The sequence below is a fragment of the Atractosteus spatula genome, chromosome 8 (assembly GCF_055471065.1).
Source record: "Atractosteus spatula isolate fAtrSpa1 chromosome 8, fAtrSpa1.hap1, whole genome shotgun sequence".
Taxonomy (NCBI): Eukaryota; Metazoa; Chordata; class Actinopteri; order Semionotiformes; family Lepisosteidae; genus Atractosteus; species Atractosteus spatula.
This window is the reverse complement of record NC_142713.1, coordinates 50,760,965-50,783,295: the sequence shown is the minus strand read 5'-3', so window position 1 is coordinate 50,783,295 and position 22,331 is coordinate 50,760,965. Positions and strand designations below refer to the sequence as shown.

General features: G+C 35.3%; 2 protein-coding genes across 4 annotated transcripts; one reads left to right on the top strand and one right to left on the bottom strand.

The window, feature by feature from the left end:
- The first annotated feature begins 367 nt into the window (after positions 1 to 367).
- LOC148829770 (carboxypeptidase A1-like) lies at positions 368 to 7,847 on the top strand. Its single transcript, XM_088924250.1, has 11 exons — positions 368 to 432; positions 872 to 953; positions 1,937 to 2,071; positions 2,341 to 2,445; positions 3,708 to 3,809; positions 4,065 to 4,166; positions 4,582 to 4,692; positions 4,791 to 4,881; positions 5,942 to 6,141; positions 6,912 to 6,996; positions 7,331 to 7,847. Exons 1-11 carry the CDS (start codon positions 368 to 370, stop codon positions 7,516 to 7,518), a joined length of 1,266 nt encoding a protein of 421 aa, XP_088780376.1. The 3' UTR covers positions 7,519 to 7,847.
- Positions 7,848 to 7,934: 87 nt separating this feature from the next.
- On the bottom strand, positions 7,935 to 22,148 carry cep41 (centrosomal protein 41). Of its 3 annotated transcripts, XM_088924253.1 has the most exons (12): positions 22,091 to 22,104; positions 20,874 to 20,937; positions 18,250 to 18,372; positions 17,382 to 17,429; positions 16,421 to 16,482; positions 15,992 to 16,061; positions 15,514 to 15,658; positions 15,035 to 15,201; positions 14,760 to 14,827; positions 13,110 to 13,224; positions 10,633 to 10,848; positions 7,935 to 10,345 (listed from the first exon to the last, which is right to left on the bottom strand). In XM_088924253.1, exons 4-12 carry the CDS (start codon positions 17,407 to 17,409, stop codon positions 10,215 to 10,217), a joined length of 1,002 nt encoding a protein of 333 aa, XP_088780379.1. In that variant the 5' UTR covers positions 17,410 to 17,429; positions 18,250 to 18,372; positions 20,874 to 20,937; positions 22,091 to 22,104; the 3' UTR covers positions 7,935 to 10,214. The 3 variants fall into 3 exon arrangements, with proteins under 3 accessions (XP_088780379.1, XP_088780377.1, XP_088780378.1); XM_088924251.1 differs by lacking the exon at positions 18,250 to 18,372 and having other exon boundaries at positions 22,091 to 22,148; XM_088924252.1 differs by lacking the exon at positions 18,250 to 18,372 and having other exon boundaries at positions 16,421 to 16,475; positions 22,091 to 22,114.
- Between the last annotated feature and the right edge of the window lie 183 nt (positions 22,149 to 22,331).

The window sequence follows — 22,331 nt, the reverse complement described above, 5'->3', positions numbered from 1 at the left end:
GCCATCTCCACATTCCTTTCTCATCCTTATAATCTTCATACCTCTATAACCCGTTTGCAATTCTTCTTAGCAGCTTTAAAATTTCAAAAGTCAAGTTCTGCAGCTGCAAGAGAGACGTCAGAAAGCACTGTGTTGAGGCCATGTGTTTTCAAAAAGCGCTGGCTCACATCTCGAATGTTGAAAGTGCCTACAAGACAATATCAGGTCCTTGAGACATATCTGTGGGAAACTGAACAGCAGACACTTGTTTGTACCCATTCCAGAAGGTCATTTTTTACACGTAAATGTGAAGTCATTATGCAATCGTGTGGCTTGTAACGCTATAAAAGGACTTGAGCGCTGAGCATGTTTCTATTCTTTCTTCAGCATGAAGGGGCTGCTGTTGCTCGCTGCTCTTTTTGTGGCTGTTTTCAGCCAGAAGCTGTTTGTGGGGTACGTTCCTAGACCTTTAGAGGCTTTGAAAAACAAACGTGCAGATGGCATCTAATGAAAAAAGTTAGAAATTGAATTGTTTTACGGCATGTCTTTATGAATAACTTTATCATTTACTTTACAAGACCTGAAACTGATGGAATGAATGTGATGTGGAAGAAGAGCAAATGACAATGATTTGCGATGCTCATTTGTTATCTTTTATAACTAATCATTTGCAGATTGAATACAGATTCACACAAGAAAAAGTGTTTTAGAATGTCTGAAACATTTGGAGGCTCCTAGGTTTCAGAGACCTTGTGTGGAAGAAATGGATAGCTAGTGGGAAAGATTCCCCTATTTTGTCCGGAACAGGTACTGTACTAGAGCTGCCAGGAATGTTCTTAAATGTAATTTTTTTAAAATGTTGAATTCTAACACCTTTATGCTGTGGTTGCAGAGATCAGGTGCTGCGGGTAACAGCCAAAGATGAAGATCAGATCACCCTGTTACAGGAACTCTCTGACCTTGAAGACTTGCAGGTACAGCTGTGTGTTAAAAGTGGCAGAGGAGGAGGAAAGAGTGTTGTATCTGAAAACAAATCTGCTCACCGCCATTGTTACTAAGCCATGAATAATAATAATAATAATAATAATAATAATAATACAACTGTTCTAAGTGTCAGAGTGTAAACTTTTAATATTATTATATTTTAATATTCATAACATCAGCACTGTTCAGATGTAGACATGTGAGTGACCTCTTCTGGTGAAAAAAAGAATGGGGCCTAAATGCATTTCAGTTCATTGCAAGGTCACAGAATGGACAATTTACACTAGCCAACCAGATTTCAGCAGCATATCTTTGGGCAGTGGGAGGAAATCAGAGCACCTGGAGAAAAAGCCATGAGAACTCCCCAGCTGGGAATCGAACCCGGATCTCAAAAAACTGTGAGACAGAAGCATTCACAGCCATGCCGCCCTAAATTAATACATATTATTTAAATGAATCACAAATGTATGGCTGCAAAAGATTAAAGAAGACAGACCAGAGATAAATATTAACCATATTACAATACCAATGCAAAAGTAGTTTTCAATCCTGTTTGTCAGGTTGATTACAATTTCTGTGAATTTGAACAATGTCCTTTCATATGCCTCTATCTGTATATGTATACATCTTCCTTTCTTTTAAGGTCAGTTACTAATTTATCTGGGTGGCGCTTTTATCCAAAGTTACTTGCATTAGGACACATTTACACAGCTGGGTGTTTTTACTGGACCAAATGGGATGGGATTTGAATCCCTCAGACTTCTAGTAATAAATCTAGAAGCTTAACCACTCCTGCCCTCTCATCTAGTGTGCTAGACATTTAGATTACAAAAGAATGACTTCAGTATACATTGACAGTGAACAAAAGTTCCAATTTGCTCAATACAGATAGTGAAAGCTGTTTCGTTTTATTGTGAAAGAGTTTGATGTGCAGTGTGACACATTAAAAAAAAGTCTTTTTTTTTTTTCCTAGTTGGAATTCTGGAAGGAGCCAAGACATCCTGATCTCCCTATTGATGTTCATGTTCCATTTGCCAGCCTCCAAGCCGTCAAAGTGTTCTTAGAGTCCAACAGCATCTCCTACACTGTCATGGTTAAAGACCTGCAGGTACTATCGACAGGACTTGTGTGTCTGTGAAAGTTACCAGATTCCAAGCTTTTTCCACACCTGTCTTCCAAAATATACCAATATTCATCCAGTGTTATTTCTTAATGCATATCGAGCAATTTTTAACCATAACAATTCGGTACAAAATTCAGACTAAAAAAACAATACTCTCCATGATGTACAAAGACTTAGTTATTGCCGAAAAAATAACGCCAATTCATTATTACCAATTCATGATAAATTATTTAATTCTCTGTTTACTGCACCAGGCACTGCTGAATGAAGAGCAACATCAGATGAAGAGATTTCGTTCAATGCCGCAAGACCGCAACACTGACAGCTTTGTCTATTCCACCTACCACACTCTGGATGAGGTCAGAGAACGCTAAATGATAACTTTGCACAATCAGGAGTCCAAATTTCTAGTCAGCTAGTAATGAATGCATTAACTAGTATTAACTAGTATTGTTTGGAGGAGAGGCAAAGAGGTGTTTTTAACAAACATAAGGAAGGTTACCAACATGAAGAGGCCATTCGCCTCATCAGCTCATTTTGTAGCTACTGTAGTATCTTACTGTCCCAAGGATCTTGAAAGAAGCCAGAGAACATGAATTCATCAAAATGGATAAGTAGCTTGTTCCAAACTCCTACAACCCTGAGTAAAGATGCGTCTCTTGTTGCTGGTTTTAAATACACGTCCACGTAGACTTGTGTCCTTCAGTTCATTCTGAAGAAATAGGTTGACTTTGTCAGTGCGTTTATCAAAAATTTCGATTTTACTCTCACCACTGATCTGTACTCTGTTTTCTGAAAAAACAGTTCTCATTCCGAACACTCTTTCCCTGAATGCCTTCAGCCTGCAATTAGAGAATTAATCTTTTTTACCACAAGTCTGCTGAAATTCTAAATACACCATATCATACAGTAAAGGAACAAGTAAAAGTTTATTCCATGCTGAAAAGAGAAGAAAAGAAACACAATGTTTTGGCTGTGGAGCCTTCTTCTATATCATACAGTATGCTCTGTGTCAGTTCATTACTACTGTTGGCTGTTCAAAGAACGGATAAGATGGTTAAACATGACCTGCCTTTTCTAAATCCATGTTGACTATTGCCTCGGTTATTATTTACATCTAGATGATGCTCTAGTTTCCATTACCTTACATGTATAAGAAGTCAGACTTACTAGTCTTGTTTCAGCTTTCTTACACTTTTAATGGATGGGCACCACATTAGCAATCCACCAGTTCCTGGGTACTGGTTAAAGACTGCCCTGTTTCGACCAATTGTTGGAAGAATTGTGTGAATGGCTTCTGAATAACAAGTTGTATTCCTTGTTTCCTTGAGTGCCATCTAGATACCTGATTTATCCTGTCCAGTATAGAATTTTCCCCTTCAATTGCCTGGTTTCTTTTTAAACAAAACAGCTGGATGAGATTCTTGCATTACTTAGCTAGTAACTACCAAGTAAATAAATGGGCTAGAATGGCTGAATGTTCTTATCAGTGAACGTCGGAGTTAAATACGACAGCCATTTCTCTTGCATTTACTCACTTTTGGGATAATAGCTTTAAGCCGTATTTTCTGCTGATTTCATGTCTGTCCTTCTCTAAGAGTTTGCTTGTGTTTGTTCTTAGATTTATGGATGGATGGATATGCTGGTTTCTGAGCACCCTAACCTGGTCAGCAAGATCCAAATCGGACAAAGTTTTGAGGGTCGTCCTTTATATGTGCTTAAGGTAAACAGTTAACCAAAGGTTTTAAAATGTGCTAGTCTGAAAACAATGTGATGGTCTCATTATTCAGTGACAAAATAAGCATTTCCTTCTAAAGAACTGAAGTTTGTGCTTAATTAATACACTATAAATATGATCTTTGGCATGTGTTGCCAATTGGTAATGACGATGAATCACTATGGAATCTGCAAAACATTTAACAAAAGCTCTGCACTCTATGTTGTTTTTCAATTGCCCTGCAAATTCTCTTCTCCACAGTTCAGCACTGGTGGAGCTGATCGTCCTTCAATTTGGATTGACACAGGCATCCACTCCAGAGAATGGGTCACCCAGGCCAGCGGAGTGTGGTTTGCAAAGAAGGTGCTTTGTGTTACTTCTCTGTTTCCAGTATGGATTGACTATAAGATGTGTGGTGCCAGCACCCTCAAAAAAAAAAGATTCTAGAAATTTACTAAAGGAAAAAAAATTGAATTCCTTCTAGGGATCTGTTATGGTTTTATACTGTCATGTCACAGTAAAAAATTAACATTCAGAACATTGGCATCAGGGATGATATAATTCACTAATTTCTGTCAACAGAAAGTTAAACTCATTTGGAATTATAAAGGTCTAACGTAGCCAAAATACATGCTTTTGTGAAAAAAATAATCTCCTAATGCTGTAATTTATAGTCAAATTTTTTACCTTGCTACATTTTAGCATAGTTCTTTCTCGCTGTGTACATTCAGGATTGTGTCACTGATCTCATAACTACATTGTGTAATACATGTTTCAGATCACAACAGACTACGGACGCGATGCTTCCCTTACCTCAATCCTCAACAAAATGGACATCTTCCTTGAGATTGTCACTAACCCAGATGGCTACTATTTCACACACACATCTGTAAGTGAGATCCAATTCATGCGTTCACCTAGCGTACCTCAGTGTTTCAAAGCCAAGGATCTTCATGCAATCTTTCTTACTGTCCTTTCGTGGCACAGAACCGTATGTGGCGTAAAACTCGATCTACAAACTCAGGATCATCCTGTAGGGGAGTAGACCCAAACAGAAACTGGGATGCTGGCTTTGGAGGTACAGTAATTGTTATATCTTCTGGTATAGTTTACTAGGCTTGTAATATATGTTAACTGCCCCCTTGCTGAGTTTTTGATGCTGAGTCTGCTTAACATGACAATGCTGGTAAGAAGAAATACAAGAGATTAGAAAAAACTCAAGAACATTTAATCTCTGGACTAAATGTTGCTCCCAGCAGCAAAATTCAATGTATAAAATATGTATTGTATGTTGATAAGTATTTGTAAATTTATTCCATTCACATTTTGGTGCAGCATTAAAGTCAAAAATATTTGAGCTTAGATCTTAAATGTTCAGTTTAAACAGTCTTTATTATATTTTAAATCTTTTAATTTTCCTGTTACAGTACAGGTCCATGACACGTTTGTTACACTAAGATCTGAATGTCTATTGAAACCTTTCAGAGCCACTTTGTTTGAAGTTACATTAATGTCCTTGTTTTTTGGGAATAAAGAACCTAGGAAACCACCTTATCTTAAATCAGTATTGTTTTAGTTTGCACAAACCTGCTATTAATAGTTAAAGCAAAACACATCATTATATCTCCTTCTGCACATTGACAGAGAACAGATATTTACAAACCAAATACGATCTTTGAGTTCAAGATGGAGAGTCTCAAAATACAATTTCCAAAAACTGACCATATGAACTTAATATTTTTTCCATTAACAAGTGGCCAAAGTTATGTTTATCCATAAACCATATTTGTGATCCTCCTGTTTATTTCTAAGCTGCTTTTATGGTACATTTAGTACAGTGAATACAATACATGTTTATATTCTTGGAGGAATTTATTTCTTCTAAAGGGATTTTTGTTTTGATTCTAAATTCCTCAGATCATAGCGTTATAAATGCCTTGGTTTTCTGCACCCTCTTCCACTTTAGTGATGCTTAATGGTAGGCTGCAGAGACTTTGAAACATTAGAAATGATAAAGTCTTATGTCAGTCAGAAACATCAGTTCCTAAGTGTACATATTGTCAAGTGTCTATGATTCGGCACTCTGGTTTCTCCAGTTGGACTTCTTTGATAACATCTTTTGACTCTTCTAACGGCAGGGGCTGGTGCCAGCAGTAACCCTTGCTCCGAGACCTACCGTGGGCCGTATGCTCATTCCGAGTCGGAAGTGAAATCCATCGTGGACTTTGTGCAGAGTCACGGCAACTTCAAGGCCTTCGTCTCCATTCACAGTTACTCCCAGATGCTTCTTTATCCTTATGGATACACTAGAACTCCTGCCCGAGATCAAGAGGAACTGGTAGGTTGAACCTTTTCCACAAAATTTCAAATCTGCAAAAAAACAAATGGAAAAATTGCTGGACCCAGTCAACACCCTGAAGCTTTTTTGGGGATGAACTTCTGCATCACAGTAGTTACCACTAAGTAGTGATTACAAACTGTAATTTTTCAGTAACAATGATACTGTAGCCAACGTCTGTTGGCAGGACACTTAAAGTAGATATGGATAATTACAGCACCATTACCAGTTTCTACTGATCTGATCATGTCCCATAACCTTTGACTTACTACTGTAATTGATACTGATGGACCAGTAGATGGCCTAAAAAAACAATGTCCCAGTATACTGATCAGGGCTTTCTGTGCTGCAGAAAGTGCTGTGATTTTGATGTAATTAAAACAAGGTCTTGGCCCTCACTGCTCAGTTGTCCTGGTCCTGGCACTGTAAGACTATAGATGTTAACCCCATCATACTAAATTGAGGTCTGGCCTTGGACAATCTAGCCTACCTAACAATTCAACAAAATTCAATTGGTGAGCCACATTTTCTCTTTGTCTGATCCATTGCTTTTTGATGTTGTTGGTGCATAATAGCTGCCTCTATGCCACCTAAATGGGTGCTGCACTTCAGTGGGCAAAGTGGGTCTCCTCCTACATGGAAAACACTATGTTAAAAAGGGGAAATAGACATTCCTTAGATAATTTTTATTTTTTAATAAGTTGAAACTTAAAGTGACAACAGACATGATCAAGGCATGTTTATTTCATGTATATCCTCTTTATTTACAGCATAACGTTGCAACAAAAGCAGTTACTGCTTTGTCCTCACTGTATCAAACCAACTACAGATATGGAAGTATTATCACTACCATCTGTAAGTAATACATGTTTACAACATTCTTGTTTTAAATACATGGCATGGGCAACTGAAAGGCATTTTTTATGGTCAATATATTTTTGTCTCTTTTATACCTGTGTGATTAAATGATTCATTTTGAGAAATCTTGCTAATATATGCATATTTCTTTTAAAACATTGGCGCTTAATTAAATAATCTAGTTTTCTAGAAAATCAAGAATTAAAGTTAATGCTAGATAAATGTATAAAAGCATATGGCTTAGTAGTTGGAAAGTAAAATTCTTGCATACAAGTGCAATGAAAAAACAGTTATTTGAAAGTCATGCCATTCTTTTTTTTTAACCAACTAGACCAGGCCAGTGGTGGCACTATTGACTGGACCTACAACCAAGGCATCAAATATTCCTTCACCTTTGAACTGAGGGACAGTGGTCGTTATGGCTTCCTGCTGCCAGCCAACCAAATCATTCCAACTGCACAGGAGACCTGGCTGGCTCTCATGGCCATCATGGAGCATGCCCGAGATAACCCTTACTAACTCCTACGTTTGTGCTGGTGTAAATGTTCATCTGTGTATTACAGTAACTGTGACCCCTCTCCACCTATGTATATCAACCAATTAACTCGGCAGAACATGACTTTTTTGCTTACAAAAATACAAATAAAATTCCTTCTAGCAGAAACATACAAATGGTTAAGTCTAAATAATTTCACATACAGTTTAATCCTGTAATTCTGTTAATTTTATCACTTTACTTCTATACTCTTCATACTTTTTCTATAATACATTTACTTTGGCTTTTAAATCAGAGAAAGCTTTACACTCAGTTTCAAAATTATTTAAACATTTTATACTAATGAACACATTCTTTGTCGTGTGGTTAAGGTCACAATGTAAAACAACCTAAGCCCAACTCAATCAAACACATTGAATTGCACAAATCAACACAGATGTTTTAAAAGAAAACACAATCCACCACTAAGCACTTTATTAAACACTAAAAGATTTTAAAATATATGCAATAAAGACAAAGGTAAAAAAAAATCACATACAAGAATATTACAAGTCAAAGAGTAACAAAAGGAATATACAAAATGATGCCAAAATAAGACCGTTTTCGGAAGCTGTGAATACGAACGTTCAGAAATCTGATTATTTCATGGCTAATAAATAAAATTATATTAGAATTACTGCATTTAAGTCAACTGTACCACAAATGTCACTGCTTTGTAGCCATGTTAAAATTTCAATTCTTTAATTAAAATGTTTTACACATCTTGCAATGTTTATAAGTAGTGTACTTTCAGAATCATTCACACTTTCACTTGCACCAAACTTTTCAACTGTTTTTCATTTTCTTAAGAGAAATTCTTAAAAATGCTCATCACTGCATTTAGTGTATTAGAATTTACAAATGCATAACATCAAAATAAAAAGCATATCTCCTGCTAATATTAATTTTCAGGAATTTATAATATACTTTTTTCTAAAAGATCATGGAATTAAAATGTAGGTTTTACAGTACATGTAATGGATCTAATCTTGAACATAACACCTAGCTATACATATTGTATTGTAGTTGATCACCTTATACCATAAATATTCAAACCACATTAATGTCTGTAATTTAATAAAAAAATACTTCCACCATACTGTTTTAAAAACTTGAATAACACACTTGATATTAATAATAGAATCATTGTTTGTTAACCAGTGTTACAGACATTTAACCTGTGTGTCAATTGCTTTATTTCTCATATTGACTTATAAACTACTAGCATGATCATAGTATTAATAGGCACTGTTCATTTCTTCCTTGTTGCTAATATTATGAATGACATGGATTTCCATAACAGACTATTTCTATAAAAATAGATTTGTTTCTTAGTTCACTATTTCTTAGGTAGGGCTTGCTTTTAATAAAATAGAAAGAAACACTGCTTGAAGTTATTCAGAAAACACATGCTCTTGATTAAATTAAACAGTCCTACAGTATGTTGTGCAGGTATATCCCATAGAACAAAAGGTGGTGTAACTTAATTCCTTAACAATTTGTCTTTGACTATACCCCTTGCAAGTACTGCCCTGACAGTCTGGTTAGTATTTCTGTGACTGATACTGAGTATGCATTTTGTAGCAAATTAATACTTTAAAAAGCAACACAACTGCTAACAAGGCAAATTAGCACGGTGGAAATTTAAGGTCCTGCGTTACTTCATTACAAAACATTACTACAGTGACCCAAAGTTAAGACATTTACATCTTGAATGTTTATACATTTTCCTCCATAGTTGCATAACGCAAATATTTTTGGCATTTCCATAAACCCACAATTTACAAAACTTAAGTAACAGCTTGTTATTAAATCATTTTAAGAAGTCGCTCAAGGAATAAAGCCTAACTTTAAATGTAAGAGTAATCATTAACTCTAAAATACAAACACACTCATTGCAATCATGTGAATATTGTTCAACATCACAGTTTAAACAAGAAAAAATGATTACATTCTACTCTCATGTTGCTCAGTTATAAACTGGATGCACCAATGTTGTGAATGCAGGATCTCTAGACCTCACAAAATTGTCATTCATAAAAGAAAATTAGGCTTCTTTGTTTCAAAATGTGTCTCAATGTTTCTTTGGATTTTAAGGAAAGGACGGTTTTGATAAAATAGGCTGATAATTATCATTGTTTACATGAACAGGTGCAATATGACATTGAATGAATTCATCTTTTGTGGATTCAATTGCAGTTATAAAGAAAATGCCAGAGAATCTTTATTAAATTTTATCAGCTACTATCACATGATTTCTTGTGAAAAAGATGCTCTAATTAAACACAAATTGTCTCTACATAGCCCAATACAGAAAAGCACACCAGATGATTAGGATTATTTATGACAATTAATTCCTGACATGTTTTTATTCACACCAGTGAAAATAATACCTTAAAAACACGTGGAAGAAAGATCTCCTGCAAACAATTTTGTGAAAAGACCTTCAATCTTAAATTCCTTTCTAAGAATTCTTGCTTGACAGTAATGTGTTTAAATTGAATCAATTACAAATAAGACCAGCAGTAAGTATTAAAGGCAATATGGGCAGCTTAAAACTACAGCCATAATACTAAAGCATACTGAAGGTAGATCACAAATGTACAAAAAAGATACACAAATGTATATCTTCACAGAACTATACTGTTAACCTCTAATCAGAATATTTTTATTTAGCAATTTATTTCCACGGCCGGCTGCTTTGAGACCTGGCACTGCCTGACCCAGCTACTGAGGGAGTTTGGCGACTTCTAGCACTTGAGCAGAATGTCTTGGCAGAGGAACTTCCACTTGATAGGCGACTCAGACGGCCTGGAAAACACAAACATATTTCATTATTAAAAAGTAAGTAAAAAAAATGCATTTCCTACACTGTTACATTAATTAACTGTTAATTATGGTATAGTTTAATGGGAATGAATCTGGACTATCATTCGACTCACTTTATGAATAGATGCATAAATTGAAAAAACAAACAAGATAAAAATTCTTAACTTACATCTTAAATTTCACTTATAGCTTAACAAACCAAAATATAACAGGTAATACATAATTATATTTACAATAAGTTTTTATTTTAATTTTTAAAATATTCTCACTGTTTGTATCTGCAGGAATGAGCATCTCCTCCAAATAAAACTGCATTTTGTTCAGGTCTTCTGCAGTGAATCGCCATTTATCTTCTGCTGGATATGATGCCTGTCTTGGAGCTGAGCGCTTCCGTCCTGATGTGGGGGGACCAGACTGTAGACACTGTGCTGGAAAAGAACCAGTTGTCATTCCCTCTGGGAACTTCTGGGCAATCACCTTCAGCCCTGCAAGATAGAACACAATCAATCTTATCAATAGATAAAACTGAAATAACAAAAGCACTATCCATTCTAAATATATCCAGTGTGGGAATATATCCAATATTAGATGTGACATTGGGTATAAAAGGAACATCATTTTGACTTTCACAAAAATAAATCACTTAAATAAATATGGGAAGAGGTATAACTACTTAAATGCTCCAGAGCACCAGGACATTAGGAGACATATAAATGAACTTTCTGTCATCAGCTTCTTAGGTACATGATTTCATTAATCCTAGAAATGTCAAATGTCACTGCATCTCATATGTTACTCTGTAGTCAACATTATCATCGACATCCATGTCTACAGGACTCTGAGATAGATTGCAAAATACAGCACACAAGAGGTGTCCACACCTCAAAATTAAGAAACTGCTCGTGCATTGCAATTGTTGGATAAAACGATCAACAAAATAAATAAAAATCCTTTTAATCCTATCTTAGCATACACTGGCAAACAGTGTTAAACTGGTTTAGATGGCATCAATAAGAAACTGTAATGATATAGCTGAATATAATATTGCCAGATAAGGAAACGTTGATGGTATATTTCTGATGCAGCCATGAATGTGTTGTCATGTGGGTATGTCATCACTAAAACTGGCAGAAATTATTTAAGTCAAGATCACATCATGGCTACACAGTAGTATGGATACACATACCTCATAACTGACTATATTTGCGTGTTACATATTTTATGTGATATGATGACAGTTCTATTTTCCCATGTTGGTCATAAGATTAAAATTGTTGATATGAGCAAATGCTTAAAAGACATATGAAAACTGCTTCAAAAGGAGAAGTGTAACTGCAAATTCATAACACTCCATTAATAAATATTTTATTAAAAAAGATGTTTGATTCATTACCAAGAGAATGATTATCCACACCTTTTCTTGAACAATAAAGTTGTGCTAATGTATATTTTACTGTTATCAAAACATTATCATTATCAAGTCTGTAGCTAGGTCACTAACAACTAACAACAACTACTGTATACTGGATTGACATCTATCACACAGAGGATAGATCCTGAAGTCTTTAACATCACTTTTGAAGAAAATGGTTATTTCAACCACTGTTGGACTCATATATATATATATCCTGCCGAAAGACAGTTGAACTACAGGCTTACATAAGCTAAAACGTATGATATATATAAATATATTTTCTTCACAGGAGCCATACCATCCATTATACTATAATGGAAATTGGCTTATGTAAGTATTTACAGCATGAACACATAACTGATCTATATTTACATGTACATACTGTATGAGGTAATTTAAATTGTTATAAACATTTATAAACACATTTATGGTGCTAAAAGTAGAGGTATTAACACCGGTGTCCTAGAAGAGTCCACTCTGGGCTGGCACAACTATCCCACCTAAAGTTCACGACTTAATTTAATTGGAGAAGCAATTCCTCAAATCCCCTCCTGTTCTGCTGTCATGGGACTGTTAGCCCATAATGGCTGCCATGCATCACCTAGGTGGGTGCCATATAGTGCTAGATGAAGTGGCTACTGTTCTAAACATGAGACTCTTTGGGATCCACTGGAATGAAAAGCACTATATAAATGCAAGGAATGATTCAATAAAATGTAATTATTAATCTATATGGATAACGCTTTATTCAAATGGGAACAGATTCATGCAGTTGGATATTTTCATAGAAGCAATGTGTGGTTCAACATGGTTCAACAGCAGTGTTCCACCTGGATTTGTTCCCACAACTTTTCAGTCATAATTACAAGACTCTATCCAATTCTCAACATTGCTATCATATTGTAACTCCTGATAACTTCAAAGATATGTAACTCTTTTATTAAGGCTTAATATGCAATTAAAAAAACATTTTGCAACTAGAATAGTGTGATTGTATGCAATAACTATATTCATACTTGTTTGGATGTTGACAGTAGTACTGTATGTGAAAGAGTTCAAAATATCAAAGTATTATGTAGCAAGTTTTGTTAGTAAGACACTAGTTCGAGTTTGAGTTATATATGCAAAACACATATATTCCCCATATAGAATTTAAGCTAAATTTGATATCCTTTGTGAAAAGGTCTGCTATATTATTTCAGCATGTTCATAAAATAATAAAATAGTCTTCCTTTCAACTTGAAGAAATGTTTTCACAACTGTTCTGTGCTCAAAGAGTGGACTTACTTCAGGAATTCCAAATTGGTTTTTATTTCTACAATTAGAGCTCACCTCCTGAAAGCATGAACAGGTTCTCAAATCCTCTCTCACACATTGTGGTCGCTGCCTGACTGGCAATCCTCTCATCTTCATCATAAAGGATGATGATTTTACCTGAAGCATTTTTCTACATTGATTGGTTAAGATACATAGCATCCATTATACATGCTAAAAAAGAAAACAATTTCTTTCCTAATACCATAACATTTAAATATACCATAAAATACACTACTTTGCACGTCTGTGATAAGAACATAAAGAACAAAAAGGTTATAAATGAGAATAGGCTATTTGGCCGAACTAGCTCATTTGGTAGTTAACTGATGAAAATACTTTCTTTATACTGTATGTACATATTCCTAGATTCAATGCAACTAAATACAATTTGTTTTTATTCATGTACCCTAAATCATAAATCAACTTCAGGAGCTTACTGAATCAGATTAAGAATATTTTCTAGTATGGACTTTTATATGATATACTGTACAGTATCACAAAATATTTTTAAATCAAAATCTGAATGCTCAAACTGGACACTTTGGACGAAACAAGTTAAATGTCACCAAAAACTCCAAAAAGGATAAAAAACTAAAATATGCTGGACTGGATAAATATTGACCCTTGATTCAATATCTGATGGAAGCCCTTTTGGCAATAATTAGATACGTACACTTTTGTATAAGTCTCTTCCACTTTGCACAGCAAGTGTAAAGTGCAATCTTCACCCATTCTAATTTTTGAAAATTTGCTCAAGATTTTTCCAGCTAGTTGGGGATCACTGATGGACAGTAATTTTGAAGTCTTGCCATAGATCTTCTATTGGATTCAAATCAGGAGGTTGTACCTCTCAAGGACATTCATTTTCTCTTGTTGTTAGATTACTTCAAGCATGTCTTTGCCGTTGTGCTTTGGATCGTTATCCTTCTGACTTTTGTCAGTTCTGGGACAGTCCAAGCTGATGAGAAGGTGTGCAGTAATGCAATGCTGCCACAACCATATTTGACAGTAAGAATATACTGTAAGTGATTGGGTGATGTGCTGTGTTGGGATTGCATCAGATAAAATGGGATACCTTTGGCTTATGGACATTTTCTCTAATCACTACCACTGAACTCTGCTATTTGCCTCATGATGCCATCCCTTACATGCTTAGTCACTTTAGAGGGACACTGTAATTTACATAATTTTAGGCAAACTTACTGTGCTTCAGACCTAAAATTGGGACAAAAACTCACCTTTCAGAAGGACAATAATCCAAAGTACAAGGTCAAAGCTACACATTTACTTTACATATCTTAGTCCTTGAACATTCGGGTTTTGAATAAGGTTTTGCAAGGCACTACAATCAACTTATTTTAATTTTTCATTTTAACCTAAATTTGTAACCTATAATTGATGAAGTTCAAAAAGCACATTCAGAAATGTGTAGTGCACTTTTGTCAGAAGATGTATGTATAACGTTTTTCATGCTTTTTTTACTGTACAGATAACATGGTAATAACATCATTTTTAATAAAATACATTCACAAAATATTACAGATTTTTTCACTATATGAAAGGAGATAATGATGTTAATATTGAAACATGAGACTTAGTTATTTTTATAGCACTGTTGACTGACAAGTGTAAGCCATATGGCTCCATTAGTATCATAAAGGATACATATTCCAGCACTTCCTTGGTATATGGGTTCATTGTCCTGGACAGAGTTGCAATGGGGTAACTGTAAGCTGCAAAATAAAGTTCCACTACTTATTAGTCATGAAATGGATAATGCTAACCTAACATTTGGTAGAATATGGATCTGTGCAGTTAATACTAAAATAAGGTTTCAATTATAATCCTAGATTACTATTATGTTTATACATAATACTCATTATTAATCGATTGAAAAAAATCAAAGATGATCACAAGCAGTCATTAAATCTAATTCTTACCACCAATAACATGGCACTGATCGTACTCATCTCTGTCTCGTACGTCTAGCAATAAGTATGGACAGTCTGGGTACGGTTTGTCTGTCATCTTTGGACTTGAAGGCTTCTGGTGTACATTCTTCTGTGCAGTCTTATCTAGGTCCATCTCTCCAACACCACTTATTACACTATAAAATGATAAAATTAACAACACATTTTTGTTTGGACCACAAAACAAATTATTTCATTTTTACCCCCCGTACTTTTACAAAATCAACTATAATTACGTCCTAGTCCCTACAGTGTACAGAATTTCACCCTTTGTTCAGATCATTTACAGCTTAGTTGATGCCGATGCAATTCAATATCCAAATACGCTTATAAAGCAACAAAGGTACAAAAAAAAGACAAAAGATCTGTGGAAAGATGGATCTGTTCAGAAGCTCCAGAATGTGTACAGTAATGCTATACCTCATTTTGTCTCTTCTCAATTACTTTACCTTTGAAGTGTTGACCTTGGTGAAATCCCTGTATCACCCGCTTCATTATTGTTGTCTATAAACTGAACTGGCGTTGTTTCTGGGGTTCCGTTTGTCCGTTCTGACAGAAGCTCTGCATCGGTCTCGGACATCACTGAAATATTATCTAGATTGCAGAGAAAGCACTCAATACCAAATTTACTGTAATTTAAGTAATGGACAGTATATTACATAATAAACATAAACATGTATTAATGCTTTTCTAGTAATTTTACTTACAGCTGAACAAGTACATTCCTACACATTCTGACAGCTGTGTAATCAAATCAGTGATCTATAAAAACACAATAAAAGCTGTTTGTACCCAATAATTTAACATGTTACTGTAAGTTATTACTAAAAGCAGTGGAATCATCTCTGATTATACTTTCCTGGAGATGACACAGGAAAAATCAGCTAGTAAATCTAGAACATTAGAAATTAAACAAGAAAGCCTTACCATCTAGGCTATGCACATCTTTGTCATTTTCATCATCATTGTGATCTGATACAGAAGCAACCTGAATGACCTTTTAAGGAAAGAACAAACTGTGTGAACATCTGAATAGAAAAATCAGAAAATTATTAATTATGATTAGAAGAATTAACTTACTCTCCTTAGGCATACAAACAATTAATTGTGTTTTCCATTGATTTATAAGATTTTCATTTATTCTGCCTGAATTGAAACCAACAATTAAAACTTGAGCTGTAAATCTAATTGATCTATTTTAAAGTAAAATATTTTCGAAAGTGATATGGAGATCTGAGAAATACTATTTAAAGTAAAAGAAAAATTAATTTTACTATTCAATACAACACCCACACCGTGCAAACTACCACACTGTAAAAGCATTTATAACATTATTCACATTAAAATTTAACTTACCAGCTGAGCAAATGTCGCCACTTTAAGCCTTTTGAAAAGTTCATCCTTTCGATATCTGTAATCTTCAAAAAATAGGCCTCATATAAATAGTACTGTATGAAATACATATAAAAATATATTTCAAAGAAAGACAAGAAACCATAACTGTCAAAAGAGATGTACAGTATTTTATATGTAAGCAACTGTTGGAATTAACAGAAACTGAATTAGAGCACATCGTACACTTTGCTTTCTTCGGTGTTATGCAGATTTTCCTGGTACACAACTTACCTGGGTCATGACTGTCAGTGGTTTGAGATTCATCTTGATCTCCTAACATATTGGTGCAGTTTGCTCTTAGAATATCCTTTTACAGTATATGATTGATTGAGAATTCTCACTTGGTCTTTGGTTATCACAGTTTGCCTACATACAGGTGTGCAAAGTTTCCAGGTTTTCTTTTTAAAATCCTGCTTGAGGTAGTTATAACCCAGCCTCTTGTATGTCATTCCAAAAATGATCACTGCCACAAAATACCTTCATTTAACCCTCCTATTACAAGGCAGACAGAGAAATTATTGTAATGGACAAAAGAATCCCATTCTTAGAGAAGGGATCACTGTTTCTTATCCATGAGAAATCAGAACAAACTTACAAAAAGCCTTTACAAACAATGTAGTTATTCTGCCAGATACCAAAGAGAACACTCCATTAAATATCAGAGCAACAGGACAGCTTGTGTGTAAAAAGGCCATTTTATCTGAAAAATGAGAAGTTAAAATGCTTCTAAGCTAAACCCCTTTACCTGAGTAAAAACAGCATTACAATAAAAACAATAGTGAACAGTAATAGTCATGAAAATTCACACTATTGGTTGGATAACACCACAGCTCTTCTTCTTACAGAACAATTCTCAAGAGAAACTTATATTTTAAATAATGCATGCCCCTTCTTTAAAAAGCCCATTAGGAATGTTACTCACTTTTTTTTATCTCTTCCAGTTTTTCCATGTACTTTGTCAAACTGCATCCTATTAAATAGAAGATAACGTGTTTAAAGATCCTTGTGACATACAAGAAAGAGCTTTGTAAGTTACTGCTAAAAAGTAAGAAATACTGTTAAAGTAAAATTAACAAGACTGAAATATGCTTGTAAAGTGACAGGTAATTGAACTTGAGGATAGATCAAGATGAAACAACAACACTTTTTGAAGGAAAAGGCAATGAAGCTTGCTCTTAAGAAGCTTCACAAGAAGGTATCAATACTGTGGTTATATTCCAATTACAGGCCAACGAAAACTAGCACTCCTGACTTGGCAGGAGTAAGGAAATCACAGTGAGAAACATCTTTCCTTCTGTACCCCACTGTGGTGCAGGAGTTCACCATAGGGGATAATTGTGTTATCAAGGATTAAATACAAGAAAAAACTTTTTCTTCTCTCTTCACTTTTTACGGATGATTTATAATGAACAATGTTAAGATATTCTTGTTGTTATACTGGCACAGGTGAGATTACTGGAAGATCATTCACAGATAAATTCCACATTTTGCATACTTTGGTCTATTTCTAACTTTTAGTCTGATCAGAAAAAATGCAGGAAGTTCCTCCCAATTTCTTCATTTACCTTTTTTCCTGGAATGGAATGATGCAAAAAGGAATTCTATCAAATGGAAATTTGTCAGGCATTGATGGCATTCTTCAACCATTCTATCTGATATTTTTGCCCAGATTAAACGCTCTTTTGCTTGACATGACACATATGGACATGTATAGCGGGATTTTATATCTCTGCTGTTAGAAAAAACATGTAAAAATCCCACACTTTATGCCAGCTATAGGCCCATCTCACCGATGTTGGTAAGCTTTATGCTCAGGTGTCATCATCCCAGCTAGAGGTCTCTCTGCTCTTTCATTAGATGCAGAGAATGTGTTTCATCACTTTGAGTGAGAATACCTCTGTTCAGTTCCTTGACTATATGGGATTGGGAACAGGTTTTATTAGTACAGTATGTCAAAATGTACAGAAGATGCTAAAAAATTCAGCAAGTATGAACAGAAAATACATGATCTTCACAGTTTGCTATTTCCAGAAGCACTTGTCCAGGATTCCCACATTCTGGAGGAGGCCTGACTGACAATGTTTTTAATTTAAACTGTACACGTCTCTGTTTAGTTGAACCCTGGTACTCTTTTTTTCGGTGTCCAGTTGAAAAGAAATTTTGTTTCACCCCTTTGGATTACAATTAGCCCCATTATTAAGACTTGTATTTTCTGAGTCTTTCTGTTGAACACCATGACATACATTCACACGGTCCTATTTTTTTACACTTTTAAACACCTTAAATGCAATTCTCATTTCTCTTTTTTACACTGTAGTGACAAAGAAATTCACATTCTTACAGATCTTTTTAATGAATTAATGCAGTTTTCTAGACTTATCTATAATGAGGTCTCCCTTTTGCAACTCTTGCCTATGATATCCCCAGGAGGTGAGGTTGTCTGTACTCTCGGGGTGCAATCTGCTTGATGCCAAAATAAATCACACTTGAAGGGCATCAGATTTGTTTCATTAAACAAAGGGAATGACGTATTCTGATGTCTTCTTATTACAGACTTCATATAAACCATTAGCAGTGGTTACGGTTTGGAATACAGACTTGAATTCTGACAAAGATGTAATGGGACAATATTTGGCATAATAAAACACCTGCCTCTGCAGATCCTACTCACTGAATGAGCCACTTAACTTGTCTCACTAAATACTTAAAGTTGCATCACATGGTATATCTGAACCCTTACAGATGAACATAGTACCTTCTACTGATCTGGAAGTACTGTGGGAACATATTTACCTGCCTGCCCATTGTTCTAAACAGGAACATTGACTAATCTAGGCCTCTTACTGAGGCCAAACTGGATCTGGCAGGCTGGTGTGCCTACAGCCAAAAAACTGGGATGTTGTAATTAACAGAGTACCACAGCAATCTGTACTAGAACCACTACTCTTCCTAAAGTATGTCAATGATGTAGATTCTATATAACTAGTAAACCAGCCTTGCTTGATCTCACCATAAAAGAGATATTAGTAAACATAGAAGCACCAATTTAAATTAAAAAGGTAAAATAAAATATAGGACTGGGCATACACCTGCAAATATGCTGTTTAATGAAGACAATTGCAGGACTACTGTGGCACAGTGGCTCTGTGGTTAGTATTGCTACTTTGCAGCACTGGGGCCCAGGGTTCAATTCTGTATCTGGGGTACTATATGAGAGGAGTTTGTATGCTCTCTCTGTGTTCATGTGGGTTTTTGCTGTGTGCTCCTGTTTCCTCCCATAGTCCAAAGGCATACTAGTAGCTGAAGTGACTTCTGGGAAAACTGGCCTTGCTGTGAGTATATGCCCTGAGATAGACTGGCGCCCTGTCCAGCTTTGCACCCATTACTTATTGGGACAGGCTTCAGGTCCTTTGCAACAATGAATTGTATGAACAGTTAGAAAAACTATAAAAAATGGGAAATATACATCTAGAAGAGGCCACATATTAAAAAGACTTAGGTGTTTGTGTTGACATTTACACCTGTGTTGACATTTATAACAGAATGTTAGGATATTTAGTCAAGAGTGTAGAATTCAAATCTAGGCATTTCATGTTAAAATTATATAATGTGCTAGTATGACCTTATTTAGAATATGCCCAATTTTGGTCACCACGTTATAGAAAATACTGTATATTGTTGCTGTGGAACCAGTCCAGGGAAGAGCAACCAAAAACATTCCGGTGCTAAGAGAATATCTCACACTGACAGGCTGAAATGACGTAACCTTAGTCTTGAACAGAGAGGACTATGAGGGACCCTGAAACAAAAGTATTCAAATTCCTTAAAGGCACAGAATCAACCTACAGTAGTAAACATCTTCAAAATCAACAGTTAAATACAAACCAGAGGACACAAGAGGAAAGTATGATAGAGAGCATTTTTAAACTGACAATACAAGGGACGTCTTTAAGTAAAGTGTTGTGAGAGTCTGAAACAAGCTAATCAGCTGTGTTGTTTAAGCTCATGCCCTGGCTTTCTTCGAGGAACACCTGATCCAAGGATCTCATTCAATTTGTCACCAGCTACTGAAAAGGCTATGCATGTCAAATGACCTCCTTTTGTCTGTAATGTTTGACATTGTATCCTGGATTAACTTTAAATTATTTAGAACTTTGGACTGCTACAATCTGTGTTCACAATGGAGAGAGTCAGCTTTAAAACCATTCCAATTTTAATTAGACCCTTAAATGAATTATTCTGTTGACACAAAATCACATTGCTGTGCTTAAAATTTAATATACATTAGTTTGGGAGTACACTTTCAAGGAAAATAAGCATTTTAAACTGTACGCCAAAGCAAAGTATAAAGAAGACCAGTAGCATATATCCTACAGTGACTTATAAAAACAACAGTTTTCTGATGCCATGTTACCTGTATCCAGTCTCGACTTGACATGCTGGTATTTGGGATTCTGTGGTATTTTCTTTTGCAAGTACTGTAAGAAATTAAAGCATAATGAATATTTTACATCAAAGTTCTATTATTATTTGCAGTTTTGAAAGTCAGTTGAAAAGAATACTAAAAACAAAACGATTATAAGACTCCTTTCATATAAAGTTCCAACTGTTTTGTTTAAAGCTGTCACTTTGTATGTGTTAGCCTCTGTCGTCAAAGATAATATAATTAAAGAAAAGTAAAGTTTTTTTCTCAAGATGACCATTTATTTTTAAACAATGACACCAAGGTAACATCAGGTCTATATACAGACCTATGATTTCTGAGTTGTGTGCTAGTATCCAGTCTTAATCATTGCTGCCTTTAACGCTTCACATACAGCATACTGTTTCAACGTTATTAAACACTAAGTAATATCCAGATTTTTTTTCAATTCACTCTCACTCCAAACTAGATATGTACATGTACTGTATATGGAAAACCAAGAACGAGACGATTCGGTCTGACAAAGCAATCAAGAATTATTTAAAATGAAGCAAGCCCCACGTTTCCCTTTAGATAATATTCAACGGTTTTATTGTAAACTCAGATTATATAACAAAATTAGGTCTTTACGGGAAACATGTTACATTTAACATATCATGTCTACTTATAGTAACTCAGCAGAATGTTGATGGTAAAGTGGCTCAAAAAAGCTTAAGGGATTTCGTAATTTATAACCCCTGACGCTCATTTTCAGAATCCCTTGATTAAGGCACACAGTTCCGATATATAACCTTACTGTAGTTCAGCAGGTTGCCGTTGCGTTTCAATCATGTTGTAAGTACTTTCAGAGGTCTAGCAACTGCACTAAGTACTATTACTAAATGTCAGCCCGGGATACGTATTTTGAACTCGGACACTATAGTTAACCAAAGAAAGAAATGCGATATCAATTTTTAGTGAAATTTTCAAAAACAGCATTGCTTTGCTGCAGTGTGAATACTTCCAGGTAAATACTGCATTGGATACGACACCGGCAATAAACACAAAGACAGCCTAACCCAGACAGTGTAACTAATGGACCAACACAGTCATTACACACTTTCATTTCAGTTTGGGTTTACATAAAACTAAAGCAACCCCTTGAAGGTAGTCTAAAATACGTAAGAAATATGCTCTTTTTAAAAAAAGAAACAGCATATTCAGCTCACCTCAGAACTGCCAAAGCCTCTCCGGGCAGACATGTTTTCAAATGTTAAAATCTCACCGTTAGACGTTCCTACAAGCCTCTCTTCGGTTGGCTGAAACTTTGACGAAAACCAATCATCGCCACCGATATTACCAGGTCGGCAATTCGCGTCTACCGTGCGCAGTTGCTAGGAAACGCCAGACGCGAACTCACTCCTACCGCTGCTGTATCCCGCCGCCTCTTACTGGTTACCACACATTCCA

Excerpts from the sequence above, each read along its gene's own strand:
- cep41 (XM_088924251.1), bottom strand. The coding sequence starts at position 22,123 with ATGTCTGCCCGGAGAGGCTTTGGCAGTTCTGAG. Across the intron at positions 16,483-17,381 it reads ACTGGAAGAGATAAAAAAAA|ATTACAGATATCGAAAGGAT; the intron begins GTGAGTAACATT and ends TATTTTTTGAAG. Across the intron at positions 15,202-15,513 it reads CCAAGGTCAACACTTCAAAG|TGTAATAAGTGGTGTTGGAG; the intron begins GTAAAGTAATTG and ends ATCATTTTATAG.
- LOC148829770 (XM_088924250.1), top strand. The coding sequence starts at position 368 with ATGAAGGGGCTGCTGTTGCTCGCTGCTCTTTTTGTGGCTGTTTTCAGC. Across the intron at positions 4,693-4,790 it reads ACTATTTCACACACACATCT|AACCGTATGTGGCGTAAAAC; the intron begins GTAAGTGAGATC and ends TTCGTGGCACAG. Across the intron at positions 6,142-6,911 it reads CCCGAGATCAAGAGGAACTG|CATAACGTTGCAACAAAAGC; the intron begins GTAGGTTGAACC and ends CTTTATTTACAG.